Genomic DNA, 15,113 nt, shown 5'->3' with positions numbered 1-15,113 from the left:
AATACAAGATATATCGGGGCCACCACTAGAATGCTTTCCAGCCGCCTTGATGAGCACCAAGACGATGTTATGAGGGGAAGACACACCACCGAGCTCGCAAAAAAGGTACTTGAGCAGGGTTACAACCCGCTATGGTCCCAAGTGGTTATGCTCAAGAGCTGCAAAGATCGAAAAACTGTTTTTATATGGGAATCTCTCCTCACTACCACCTTGGACACTTGCAACACCCCTACCCTTGAGCTGCCCAGTGTATGGGTCACGTTGTATAAGCGATTAAGCGAGTACTCGTAGTCTCTAGAATGCATGCAGCGAGAGCATAGCTCTGCGCATGCGCCAGCTCGCACTTCACGGAGCTATCTGCTCGTTCGGCTTTCGAATTATGTTTAAATTTCTACGTGTTCTTAACGGCTTTAGCACAATTTCAATTTATATTACGCGTTCTATTTTGTGTTCGATAATTTTTGTCTAAATCGCCTGAGGACGACGACAATAAGCTCGTCGAAAGTACTAGCGATAATAAAACGCATATAACGCCGAACTCAGTGTTTTTGTTTTTGTTTATTAATGCAGATAGTCCTCAATTAATGTTAGATACATTTCTTGAAAGGAGAAATGTATTAAGTGAATGTTTTGTATAATGTTTAGTAAACTCAGATTCAGATACACACTATTGCAATTCTTCATTTGCTTGTTGTTTTCCCAGAAAGACATTTTACAGTTTTCCCATCTTTCTCACTACTACATCTTTCTTGAAGGTCCAGATATAAACTCTTGACTTAGCTGACTTCTACTTCTACTACAGTGAAACATATATTAATGGACATCTTTCTATAATGAACAGTTTTTGCTCTATGGTATAAATAAAGCATAAAACTTCATTATAGTTAACTTTTCTAAAGTGGATATTGTTTATTATGGACACAGAGACACACAGATTGTATGATTGATGTCTTGACCTTCCTTAATGGATGTAGAAGATAACCATTGAGTTAACATCCTTGTTTGCAGTATCTGTGATTGCAGTCAAATCAGTTTCAGAAACTCAATAATCTGAGTTCTTAAAATTGATTTGATTGCATGGCTTATTATTATTGTAATATGGTTTATGACATATTACAGATTCTACATTGGCTAACTTACAATTGTATTAATTAGCTTAATATATCTGTTTATTTCAGTTTATAAAAGGTATGTGCATCTTACAACCATAATTAGCAGAAACAATGTTTTTCAATGCACTAATGCATTGAAAAACATTGTTTTAACATCAATGAGGTTGGTTGAAAACAGTTCTATGGACATACATTTAGTCTCATAATGTGTTACTTAGAATCTACTTGGCTGATGGTGTCTAATATGAGGGAACTATTGCAGGAGAGTGGACAGCACACAACCCTAATTATACAAAGTCAAAATGATTCTATTAGAGTTATGTGCCATGTTCCTATGAAAACATCCCATATTAGATGACATGAGCTGCCACTATTTATGGAAAATTGAAATATTTCTAAATAGCCAATTGGTGATAAATATAGTTTCATTTAGTGGTTGAGTGTATCATAAACAAGATGATGGACCCTTTGTGTAGGCTACTTGCCCTACTCTGGATTAGTTATTAAATGGTTTCTGAATACTTATAGAAATATCTATGATTGATGTATTGCTGTGGAATTATTGTGGAAGAACAGTTTAACTTTTAACAGATTAGAAAGTCAGTTTATCAGAAAAGCATCTAGAGTCATTCTCAATACCTGTGCTGAATTTAAAAGCTTTAAATGAATGATTTTAAAAATTTTGAAAGCAGCTCGATAAGCTATTGGGAGAATTGACTAGAGTCAATTGCAATGCAGTAGCAAGTAGAAGCTAAACTTACTTTTGTTATTACTGTTTATTCTTCAGAAAATATTTAAAACACAGATGAAACAGGATTGTTCTTTCACACTCTTTCAAACAAAACTTTACTAATGGAACATGTTTCATCCTTGAAGGTCACAGAGTAGCAAAAGAATAACTAACAATTCTGATATGTGCGAATATGAGTGACGAATGCAAATACTCCCTGGTGGTTGGAAAGGCTGTCAAACAAAGATATTTTAAGAATATAGACAACATAATTTGAAATAGAATGGAAATCAAACAAAAAGATTGGAATGTGTAAACAGGAAAGGGCTTTTGCTTCTTGAGAATGTCGAGATCATATTTTACCACCAAAATGTTGCTTTAATTTTTAAATCTCTCTCATCAAAGTGTGATTCATATTACAGACAAAGGTTATAAAGCACATTTTAAGCAATGCTCCCCACAATAGTGGAGCATTGCTTAAAATGTTAAACATCATCAGTCAACACTGATTCTAAGTGACACAAGACGACAAGTTATGAGACTAAATGAATATCCACAGTAGCGGAGCATTACTTGAAATGCTGACAAAGAAACTTGGATTTTATGAGTTCAAGTACTTGAACAGGACTATGCCGTGTTATGATACAGAGAAGCAGTCACATCAGGCAGCACCATAAGAGGGCGACATTTCAAAGACTTGCATCATACTGAAAAAATCTACCACATGGCTCTGTGCTTGAAGATAGGTTTTGCCATCAATTCAGAGTTGTTTCTTGAAAGCTGGATTTCCTTCCAATAATGAGAATGCTTACAATTTTGTGGCATTAATTATATTTGATATGGAGACAACACAGAGTTTCACGAATGCAGCGGATTTTATTATTATACCATCTAATGCTTGCTGAGAGATTTTATTTGACTGATTGTTTTCATCCTATTTTATAGACCATTTTCAGGTATGAAATCCAGAGTATAAACCATTACAAAATGTTCTATTTCTCAACAAGCATTAGGTAGCATAGTACTGTGATTGTCTTTCTTTGCTAGTGCAATTTACTATGTATCTCAACTTAATGTAAAAACAATTCCTTGGTCACTTTTTGAGAATCAAGAAAGTGAGAATAAATAAAAATAGAAACTTTTTTAAATATAGTCTGCACTAAGTGAAGTTTAGATTGATCATACATCTAAATGACTAATAACATTTGACCCTGACAATTTACACCTTGGTTACATTATGCTGAAATTATGTAGAAACAGTTCTTTGACACACAATATTGATTTAATGGAAGGTGTTATATATATATATATATATATTATCCACTATTTTATCACTGACTTGTAATTCATTAATCTAACTTACTAAAAACTACAACTTACAAGTTAGTTGCATAAAACTTACTGTTATGGCATTACTTGCACTGAATTTGTTCATAGAAGTAGAATGGCATCTATCAGGTCCCCTTTTGTAGATAGATGAAGATCAGATTTAATGAACCAAAGTCCAGAAAACAAATATTTGTTGCTAATTTTTGTTGCTGGTACTATGATGACTTTTTGAACAATCATCTGAATACGTGGTTATAGTTTATTTAAGATAGACGTCCAATCAAGTTTTTTCAGCCTTCATTAAGATATTACAAAATTTAGAATGAAATATTGCAATCTGACTCACAGGTTATTTTGGCTATTATCTAAAGTTTGCATCTGTTTGATGGCATTTGGCCTTTCCTTTCAAATCCAGATGCTTGTCGTTATCTCTAGATTCAGAAGTGGAAAATGAATGTTGAATTTGAACATTATGTCAGCTCTCCAAGTCTTTTCATACAGATGGCTACTACAAAAATAGCTGTTAGCAGGACATCCTTATCTACAAGAATTCTTTCTCTAGACTCCACTGATATACTTATACTGTTTTCCTGTTTGACTTAATTTGAATTTAGGATTACTCCATTCTTTAAAGAATGCTCTCGGAGCAAAGATTGAAGTTGGGCTACTTCCTCCCATTGATGGTCTGTTGTTACATTACAGCTATCCATATCTTCCAGGACAGGATTCAACTACAAGAATCACAAAATCATGAGATATGTGCTATTCATCTAGTGACCTGGTCACTAGATGAATAGCACATATCTCATGATTTGTGGTCAATTATGGCACTCGGTCATGGGTACTAGAGTATCAAGTTCTGTATTCTTGGCCTAAAAGCAAAACCTGCTTTAAATGTAGTGTCGTCACATGTGGCCAATTGCAAAATGTTGACTGCACAATGCATATGCTTTTGATACTTGAGAGACAACCACTCAACCTCTTTCAAACATCTCATCTAAATGATCTGTATCACTATTTTCCTTTTCTTCATTCACCTGGTGTTCCAGCTCATCCCTCTCTTTCTTTACATTTGATTTGTTTACAACTTTTGTCATAGTTGAGACACTATCAGTTACAATGGCTATCTGATAAGCTTCTTACAATAATTTTATGTTCATCACTCATAAACTGAATGTTTGCAGTAAAATAGTTCATTCTTTGACAAGAACAGGCACCCATTTTTAAGAAGAAATATTTACCTTTCAGAATTCTGTTTGGCTTCATTAACCATCATGGTTTTAATGACATGTCTTTCAAACGAAATCCCTACCTTTCTAGCTATTTTTCCATTCATGTCTAGGAATGTTTTAGAGGAGAAAACTTAGAAATATCACTTTTTACAGCCAAAGTTAATGATGGATTGCCTGAATTTTTCAAAAGTCACAAATACGGTAACTTTTTGAGGTTCAAAATATTTCATGACTGATTCCTGAGCCTTAGACTTTTCTTTATTCTTCTGTTTGTCCAACTCTAAGGAATTGGAGTCAGCAAAACAATTTGACACCACCAACACAAGACTTCCAGTCCCATTTGTAACCACAAAAACATGTGGCCAATATATAAATCTACATGATTTTGAAATTTGGAGCTTTCTGTCAAGCGGTAATTGCCTTAAAAACCAAGGAAAACATACACTTGCTAAAGCGCAATTCGCCACAATCTGGCAAACAAGAAACAAAACATTAATAAACTATGCCACAGATTGGTAGATATTAAACACATTACACTTAATAAAACTGTTTTCTGTATTTTTAAATGAATAAAATGAACATTTTTCTTTAATTTAAAAGTTGGAAGGTCCTGTAAATCGAGATCATTTAATATTAATAAACGCCAATGAACAGAAAGCCAAACTGAATTTGGCTTTCTGTTCATTGCGGAAATACATTATTGATTAATGATAGTTCTCAAAAATAGATAAGTTATTCAGTTTATTTTTTTTACATTTGTCTCAGAACCTCATAAATTAATTCATATATAAGTTTAACTGTAAAATCAATATCCATCAATAAAATCTAAAGATCGGCTCTTTTATAGAATTCTTTTTAGCATAAGATTTTACAGTTTCTTTCATAAATGCAGCATTAAAGAATATCATTTGACGTCGTTGACCCTTCCAAAAAATATGGGAAATATAGCTTAAATGAATTTGATTGTACAAATAATCAAGTTAAAAATTGCATTCAAATTTGTAATTACATAATCTAGGTGCAGTTTATCTGCATGTTTAATATTGATTAAGCATTCGTTCTGTTTTAATTAAATTTAACACATTTTAAAATTCATTTACAGCAGATTAGTATAACTCATTATCTGATAAAAATAGTCGTTTCTGATGAATGATTATCGCATTGCTCATTAACATGCAAAACAATAAAGAGGATTCAATCACTTTTGCTGATTCTGAGATGCTCTCGTTGCATAGTTCTCTGGAATTGTTTGTTTAAAATATCAGTTTGAGAACTGCATTAATAAGTCACGTGACACATTTTGACTTTGTCTTCTTTTTTTGATTAATTCTTTAATATTTAAGGGATTTAATTCAGAAATTTTTTGTCGGTTATATTTGTGGTTGTTAGAAGCAAAACCTCACAACAGTGAAAGTAACTAGATGCGGTTGTCAAGGCACTATAAAATTACAATTACAAGTTTTAAAATTACAACTAATACTTAAATATAAACACAATTAAAAAGCTATAATAATTTTATTAAATTTTAAATATTTTTCAGGGTAAAGATGATCAAGAATTTATGGAAGGAGATTATGAAGAAGAATCTATGTCTTATTATCACCAAAGACATACCGGCGAAGGTGACGACGGCAGCGTTCTTGCCAAAGATCTACAAATAACTCCTGAGAATTCAGATAACGAAGGCAGCGATTTGGGCATCAGCGAGAGTGATGAAGAAGGAAGAGAAATGTCCGACTTGGTGGAACAAGAAAACAGTCTGATTGTGGTGGAAGATGGTAACATCGCGTATCAGGAGGAATCTGTCAATGTAGATAATGAAGTCATCGACGAAAATTACGATCCTTCTGATTTTCTCCTGAGAGGGCAGTATGAATTTCAGCAGAATAAAGAAGAGATGCAGATCGAGAATACTGAGAACGTTATAACGAACGACCTGGCCGTCTCGGACTCTGAGGAAGAGATGGCTGTCAGACAGGATTCTTCAGATAGAAATGAAGACGAAGAAGTAGATCTTTGGTTTTAATTATTTAGTTTCGTGTGACCTTTGTCTTAATGTCTAGGTATCTTATCAGTTAAAACCAAAGTCTTGGTACATTGAGAATTATAAACATGACTTCAACACTTCAAAAACACATGAAACCTGGATTTTAACATCTAATGTATTCAAAAACATACAACAGAATACTACCAAATTACCATCAAAACCCATCCATATAAGATTTTAATGTATATAATCTCATTTTATTTATCAAAAATTCTACTGCGATACAAAAAACATGAGCATAATTTTTAAAATTAGGACGGAGAGTCGCGCTTTATGCTCTTCTTCATTTGATATGTTTAGTTTACATAAGTCCTCTCAATGCCGTTTTTATACATTATAATCTTGATAAATTGTCATGGATATAATGTATAAAAACTGCAAGATTGCTTGAGGAACCAGTGGCAAAAACATGTTAATGTTATCGCATACGAATATGTACATAACTATAACTTTTTTGGTAATATTTTATTTGAGAGTTGTCTAGTATAGAAGATTAGACAAAATGATTTCAACATTATATCCATGACAAAAACTGTTATCAAAATCCTTACCGTAATTTGGTTGGACTTCACTTGGCAGTTGAATTTGCACGCCACATTCTCTAATCTGTCGACCAATCTATCCATGAAATCTAATTATTTCTACAAATTTCTCCAATCTCAGTCTTTATAACTAGCCCCAAAAACTGCATGACAAAGTTGTCTCCTGTGAAAATCATTTTGACTGATCTTGTATATGTTTTTGGGAATTGGATACGTACGTGAACTTCATTTTTTATGGTTTTAAGATTTTAAAAAAACAAACTATTAAGAAATCATAAGAAACATTTTAAATTGTTATGATTTCCTGTACGTCAGTCTGAGCTTTGTACATTTGCAGAAATCAACTGTGATGTTTTTTAGTACCAATTATTGTTTTAACAATAAAATTGTTCCATATACATGTATCTAGAGTACATTATTTAACATTTACATCCACTTTTAGGAAGTAGAAATTCAGAAAAATATCCAAAACAGTTTACTTTCATATAAATAAACTCTTAAAAACACCATTACAAGTGAACTATATATACATTATTTAACGCTTATATCTGTTTTTTGTATGTGGATATCTAAAAAATATAGAAAAGAAGACGACGATATAGTACTCGTCGAAAGTACTTTTGATACAAGAAAAATCGTATTAACGCTGAACTCAGTGCTTTTTATCAAGAAGGCTAAAAAATAACTTCATACAAGAGTAAAATATTCTTAAAGCATCACTATGCTCTCCATACATAGTTTATTATTATTACATTAAGAAAAATTTATGCATTTGTAGAGCACTACATCACAATTTTATCCATTTTTTAGAACATAAATCTAAAAATTTCAACTTTTTTATTAAATTTTATATAAATATACTTCAAAGAATATTATAGTAAAGTGCAAGCAATCAGCGTAATGATCTTTTTAGAATATTTTACATAAGAGTAAGGGAAAAGTTGAATTTTTTAGATTACTACATCTAAAATATTGATATAAATGTGGAGACAATGCACTAGAGTTATATTAAATTAATAGAATAATGTATCTCTGATGTGTTATTAATATATCAATTTTTTAGATAAAGATTGTTGTTTTTCTACTTTTATGAAGGCTACTGAAACCTAAACTTATGTNTTGAGGTTTTTTTTGGATTTTTACATTAGATTAGTGTAAAATAATAAAATAAACCCATTTTAATGGCTATTTTTTTTTTAGAAATCCAAAAAGAAACTTGACTTTTAGATATAAGTGTAGGTTTATATACCAGAGATACTTGCTAAACTCTTCTATGCACATCATTACACTAACCATGAGGTTTATATTCTATTTTTATATTAATTAATGTGTCTTTAGCATATTACCATACATTTCTGTAAAGTTTTTTGATGTAAAAATCCAAAAACACTCAAATTTCTCCACTTTTATACAGGAATACTGTTCTAAAATCATCATTACGCTAACTTCACACAGTTTATTCTATTTATTTTAATGTATTTACATTAAAATAAATAGAATAAACTGTGTGAAGTTAGCGTAATGATGATTTTAGAACAGTATTCCTGTATAAAAGTGGAGAAATTTGAGTGTTTTTGGATTTTTACATCAAAAAACTTTACAGAAATGTATGGTAATATGCTAAAGACACATTAATTAATATAAAAATAGAATATAAACCTCATGGTTAGTGTAATGATGTGAATAGAAGAGTTTAGCAAGTATCTCTGGTATATAAACCTACACTTATATCTAAAAGTCAAGTTTCTTTTTGGATTTCTAAAAAAAAAATAGCCATTAAAATGGGTTTATTTTATTATTTTACACTAATCTAATGTAAAAATCCAAAAAAAACCTCAAAATTTCTTTAATTTTATATAGAAATAAACCGTTCTAAAAACATCATTAGACTGTCCAGTTGCAGTTTATTTATTATAGAAGCCAGTTAAGACACAAGTATTTAAAATTATTGCAATAAAAATCTTTATTGAAAGCTATAGAGAAACACAACACTTGGGAGTAAATTAAGTGAGGATAGTGTTTCTAAAAGTAGCAATAAAGTGTAAATCCCAGGAGGATCGTAACGACGACAACCACTATCCTTACTAAAGATCACGTTTCTTAGAAAGTGTTGTGTTAGCAACTGTTACATCCACCCTTTAATGTAAAAGAATGTTTTTTTGGATCGAATACATCAAAAAAATTGAGGTTTAACAAAAAAAATACAATACAAATTCACTCCCTAATGGATAAAAATATAAATCTCACATTGGGTTTAGCATATATCAATTTTTTAGATTTAAAAATCCAAATTTTTTTCTGAGTTTCTATAAAGTAAACCGTTCTAAAAACACCCTTACACTCATCACACTCAATTTTTTAGATTAGAAATCGAGTTTTTTTTAGATTTATACAGAGTAAATCCTTCTAAAACAACCGTTACATCCCTCACAAGCAGTTTTTTTCTATAATTTTACATTAATTTAATTGTATTTCCAGTACATTATCCAGGACTTACTGTTTTTTTTTTTTTGGATGAGCTTTCAGAGGCTTTCTTTATCTTTTAACTATTGCTTAATTTATAAGATTTTTAAAAATAATTTCACCGCTTTTTTTGATGTTTTAGTATTAATTTCTTATACAAAATCGTGTTTTTATACCGTACACAATTGTATTTTTTTGAATAATTCTAAAAAGACTTTTATTCTTAAATTACTGCTTAATTTATTTGATTTTTTTTCATAATTTTCATTTAATTTTTCGAAGTATTTACTGCATTTTTTAAAACTTATATAATGTAAAAGATCAGATTTTTATACACTTACCTACCCTCCAGTTACTACTAAATTCCTCTGATTATGCTGATGGTTACATTGATTTTTTTGAAGTTTCTTTGTATTTTTGACATTTACCATTATGCTTTTTTATCTTGCATACCTAACAGACTATTTTTTAAACAAAAATCTAAAAAAAGTTCAACTTTTATAGACATTACCCTTAAATTCTCCAGTCATTTCACTTTCTTGATAAGAAATTTACACAAAATTCATTGATTTTTTTTCTTTTTTAGATTTTTGCACTGTGCAATTACTTAACTCTGCTTTCTGCATAAATATTTAATTGTTATTTTTAGATATTATCCAAAAATCCCGATTTTTGTAGACGTTTTTTACAGAAACTTCCACTCAATTCGTTGATTTTGTTGTAATTTTAGTAATATTTTTTGGAATTTTTTCGGATTTTCTTTATTTCATTTTCTCGAAAAAATCAGATTCTATATTAATACAAAAAAAATAAAAAAATATATCGATTACTTGATTTTTAAAATGGAGATTTATGCCAAAACCCGACATGAACTTTTCATAAAATTTTTTTTTTAAAGATTTATCCATAATTTAATTTTATATTCTTTAACATTTTAAAATATTTATTTTAACTTTTTTAGAACGACCCAGAGACTTCTCCTACATCTAAAAAAAAGTTTTTTTTTCTGCTTTGAAATACTCTTATTTGATTTTTTTAAAAATAATTATTATAATTTGAAATGCAATAACGTTATTTATCATAAAAATACCATTCGAGATTCATCCAAAAAAATACAGAAACCAAGAAAAAAAATTTTTTTTCATAAAAAAAAATACGCATTTAAATTTAATTTTATGCTTTTTTAGATTTAATAAATGCAATTATTTTTAATCTAAAACGCCATTAAATATTAACCAAAAACACCAAAAAAACTTAATTGTTTTTATTAAAAAACACACTTTAGTAACACACACAATTTAATTACATTTATGTTTATTTTTAGATTGAAAAAATAAAAAAAAAATGCAAATATTTGACCGATCACGTGGATTTTTTGAAAGATTTTTTTTTAATTGGATTTCTTCATTAATATATTTTTTTATGATACCAACAAGTTGCTCATTACATTCATATTAATAAAAAAAAATAGGTTATTTTTTGTTGTAAGGTGTTTTTTGATATTATTTGTTGGTCGTTGTTGTCACCAGTGCTGCAAGGTGATGACATTTCTGCAAGATGACATCATAGCTATATTGTTTTCTGTGGGTTTTTTTTTTCCTTCAACACAGTTTCAAGCAGAATTTAATGAGATTATTATTTTTTTCTTTATTTTCCAAAAATACAAACAACAAAATCGACACAAAAATTATCTAAAACACTTTTAACTTGATCTATAAAACCACATGATTTAAAAAATTTGGCTCATCATCTAAGAAATAAATACAATTTAAAATGCAAAACTATTGAATAATAATAAATAATTTTTTTTGAATCTAATCTCTAAAACTGTAAAAATATTTTAAAATTTCTTTAAAATTTCGAATAATATTTAATAAATTTCATCAAAAACCACTAACATACGAGAAAAATCAAAGAAAAATCTAGCAGAAATTTCTAATTTTTATCTTAAAAATTGCTAAAATTCACACAAAAAAAAAAATGTATTATAAAATAATAATCACTTAAAATTTCAAGCAAATTTTTAGAAATTTCTAATAAACTCGCTAATTTCTGCAAAAAATTATTACTAAAAATATTAGTTAAAATTTCGCAAAATTTTTTATAAAAATAAATTGGCTATGTTTTTTTAAAATTCTATTCGAAAATACAAAAAAAATATATTACTAAAATTCTAACAGAAATTTTTAAAATTTTAATCTAAAAATCACCAAAATATTCGATATATTATTTTTTAAAAATACATAAATAAAACAATTATTTACTGTGACATAATCACAATACAAAGCTGAAATTTTTAATCATATTTTAAATTTAATTTAAAATATAGGCTCTCGATTTTAGTAGTGTCAAGCTTGCCCCTGTACAGTACATCATACTTTCTTGTTATCAATCCCCTGTACATAATACTTTCCCTGTTAGCAACGGAGTCGTGCTGTCATCTCACTCATTATACGAAAAAAATTTTTTGAATTGAAATAACGTGACTTCCGGTTTTAATTTATATACAGTTAATCGTGACCTCTTATTTCTAAACTTTCATATCTGATCTCGGATTTCATCTATTTAACTCCACTCTAGAGAGTAAAAGATAATAGACAGACACACAGACGAACGACAATGAAAATTTACACGTCTACAATTTTTTTTTCAAATTTCTACCCAATTTACTAAATTGGTCATTTTTACGAGTTAAATTACTTAATATTTTTTACCGATTTTTCTAAAAAAACATGCATTTTTTGATGAGATTTCATCAAAAAAAAAAAATTCGAAATTGTTCCAACGATTAAAAACTAAAATAGAAAAGAAAATAATAATAATAATAATAAAATAAAATTGGCTAACAACTTTCAACCAACTGTCAATTGGGAAATTTGAGATCAGAATTTCTAAAAAAAGAAATTCTAGAGAGAGTTTTTTGGATTTCTGTTCGATAATGGTGCGAAATAGCCTTTAACTATTAACTGACTCTTCAGCAATTCGCTAGGGAATTGCTATCGAAAAGTCATAGGAAATTCTTCATCCATTCACTTGAACTGATGCCATGCAACAAGTTTTTTTTTTAGATTTGTTTGTGTTTTTTGATTCTCCATCAATGCCAATAGATTAACAATGTGTATACATCGAGTGAATGACAGCTCAACATCCATCAATGTCGGCCCATATGAATCTAGTAAACAGAAAAATACCATATTTGTTGGCAAATCTTTGTCCCTCAAGAATATAAAAATATAGAAAATATTTTTTAAAAAAAAATCAAATATTTTTCTAAAAAAACAGCAAAATATAGAAGTTTGCTGGTGCAGAATTTACTTAGAAAATAAATAAAAAATAAATAAATAAAGATGCTGGCGGCCTTTAACAATTTTTTAAAAAATAACTGCAGAAGACATTTATTTAAAATTTTTTTAGATTTATTATATAATTTATCAGTAATGTAATACAAAAGATATTTTTGAAATTCGTACATAATTTCAGTTTTTTTTTACAAGTTTGAATTTTCTTAAATTCGCGTTAATTTACTTACTATTTTTGCCATTAAATTTTATTTTTGATCAAATTTACATGAATAGTAATCTGACGGAGACAGTCAGACAGACGGGCAACGAATGACACGACTTAATTCTTCATTTGAAATCAACTTTGGTTTACATGTCGGTCTTTAAAAATTAAAAAAAAAATAACCATAAAGGATATTTATATGAAATTTTTTGGATTTTATAGCGGACTTTATCACTTACATAATTTTTTAAAAAACTTTTAAGTTTATGCATAATTTTTACGTTTTTTAGAGGCTCTAAAATTCGCGAGATGAAAAATTTCGTTGATTTATGTTAGTTTAATCGTTATTTTTAAAGATTAGTAAATTAATTTAATGAAATTTAGATAAATAATGATCTCGTACAGTTAGACAGACAGACGGGAAACGAAAAATAATCTAATTCTTCATTTAAATAACATTTATTCATAAGTAAGAGTTTAGTCATTCTCTTTTAATTGTTCGATTTTTTTAGACACGCAAATGAATTTTTTAGAAGAAGAATAAACGAATAAAACATAGAAAATTTACATAAATTCTCATTACAAAAGTAAATTTTATGGAAATTATGAGAAAATTAAATAATAATAAAAAAATATTTCAATGTCGTAGCTCTGAATTAAATTGTTATGTGGTCACGATCACAAATCCCAAACGTCGTGTCAAACTTGTAAAACGTTTATGAATATTTTTAGATAATTATTTGTTTTTTTTAATAGATAATTTGGCCACTTAAAAAAAGACATTTTTACATAAAAAAGGAGTAAATTTTTGTATATTTATTACGTAAAAAAATAAACTATTAAGTCACTCAAGTACTGAAGCAATTTATTGATTTTAAGTCGTTGAAAGTGAAATTTTTTTTTGTTGTACGTTTGTCTGTCTGCTGATTTTTGAATGATGAGAAATCTGAGCTTTGGGAGTAATTATTATTTTTAAAAAAATCGTTTTTAGACATAAATTTTCATGGGTATATGTTTATGCTACTGTAAAATGTTCAGGTAAGCATTCTTCAAATTTCTAAAAAAGATTGTAATTTATAATCTAAAAAATAGTTTAAAAATTGTGTTTTATAAAAAGTATAAACTTTTTAGAGTTTATAAATATAAAAATACCTACAAAATCCTTTGAAGTTACATAAGCTAAACTATACTTGTAATTGGAGTGTAATTTGAAAATTTCAGCTCACTGTCTGTCTGTCTGTGCTTAATTTGTATGCTTAATTGATCTCAATTTTCTAAAAAAATTCCTATTAAAATCCAAATAATCAAATACAGTAACGTAGAATTTTTTTTTAGATTTTGTAGATTTAAAATTCTTGGAAATTAACTAAACTATTCTGTATATACAGTTGACCCCCATAACACTGTTGATTTTTCTGTTTTATATGAATTCCATGTTGTACGAGTCACTTAGATTTTACAAATTCGTGAGCCATTCACAGCCCGGCACACGTATTTGTAAAATCTAAGTGACTCGTACAACATGGAATTCATATTAAACGGAATTATCAACAGTGTTATAGGGGGGTCGACTGTAAAATCTACATTAATGTTACTGGTTAATTAACATCAAATAAAGTGAATTTCATGAAAAAATTAGGTTGTAAAAATACGAAAATATCTTTTTACAATTTATTTAACTTTAAAAAAATCCAGTTTGAGTTTCTAGAAGGCTCCAAAAATTATAAATTTTTTTAGAAAATGGAAATGATTTACTGCAAATAAATCTTCTAGAATTAAAAGAAATCATTAAAAATCTCAACATTTGCCTAAAAAAATCACCACATTTGTCTGAAAAAAATCCAAAAAATATAAATTAACTGAACAATATGATGAGGCATTGTATGACGCAAAACATGAGCAAAAAAATTTATTTTTTTCTTCTAAAAAAATGTCAAAACATTTGTTAAAGTTAACAAAAATGCTGTTTACAATCATTATATTGGAAGAATTTTTTTGAAAAAAAAATAAAAAACATTTTTTTCCGTGTTCTGAAGTGATTCGTCAGGTATTCAATTCTGAACCGCCTCATCTATCATTGTAAAAGATGTTAGGTATTTTCCCCCCTTAGAAAATCCAAAAAAACACTTGATAAAATAACAAAAGTTTAGTTAA

General features: G+C 28.5%; 1 protein-coding gene across 1 annotated transcript in view; it reads left to right on the top strand.

Annotated features, from left to right (window-relative positions):
- LOC111636839 (transcription initiation factor TFIID subunit 1-like) overlaps window positions 1-7,468 on the top strand; it is an 89,704-nt gene extending 82,236 nt beyond the window's left edge. The window contains exon 39 of the mRNA XM_023382217.1: window positions 5,944-7,468. Within this exon, the coding sequence (XP_023237985.1) occupies window positions 5,944-6,429 (486 nt within the window). The 3' untranslated portion in view covers window positions 6,430-7,468. The remainder of the gene's footprint in view (window positions 1-5,943) is intronic.
- Window positions 7,469-15,113: the final 7,645 nt, after the last annotated feature.

This window comes from Centruroides sculpturatus, unplaced genomic scaffold (assembly GCF_000671375.1).
Source record: "Centruroides sculpturatus isolate CEXI.00-Female unplaced genomic scaffold, Cexi_2.0 scaffold1100, whole genome shotgun sequence".
NCBI classification, from domain to species: Eukaryota; Metazoa; Arthropoda; class Arachnida; order Scorpiones; family Buthidae; genus Centruroides; species Centruroides sculpturatus.
Note: the sequence above shows the minus strand (reverse complement) of the source record. Positions and strands in the feature narration are given on the sequence as shown.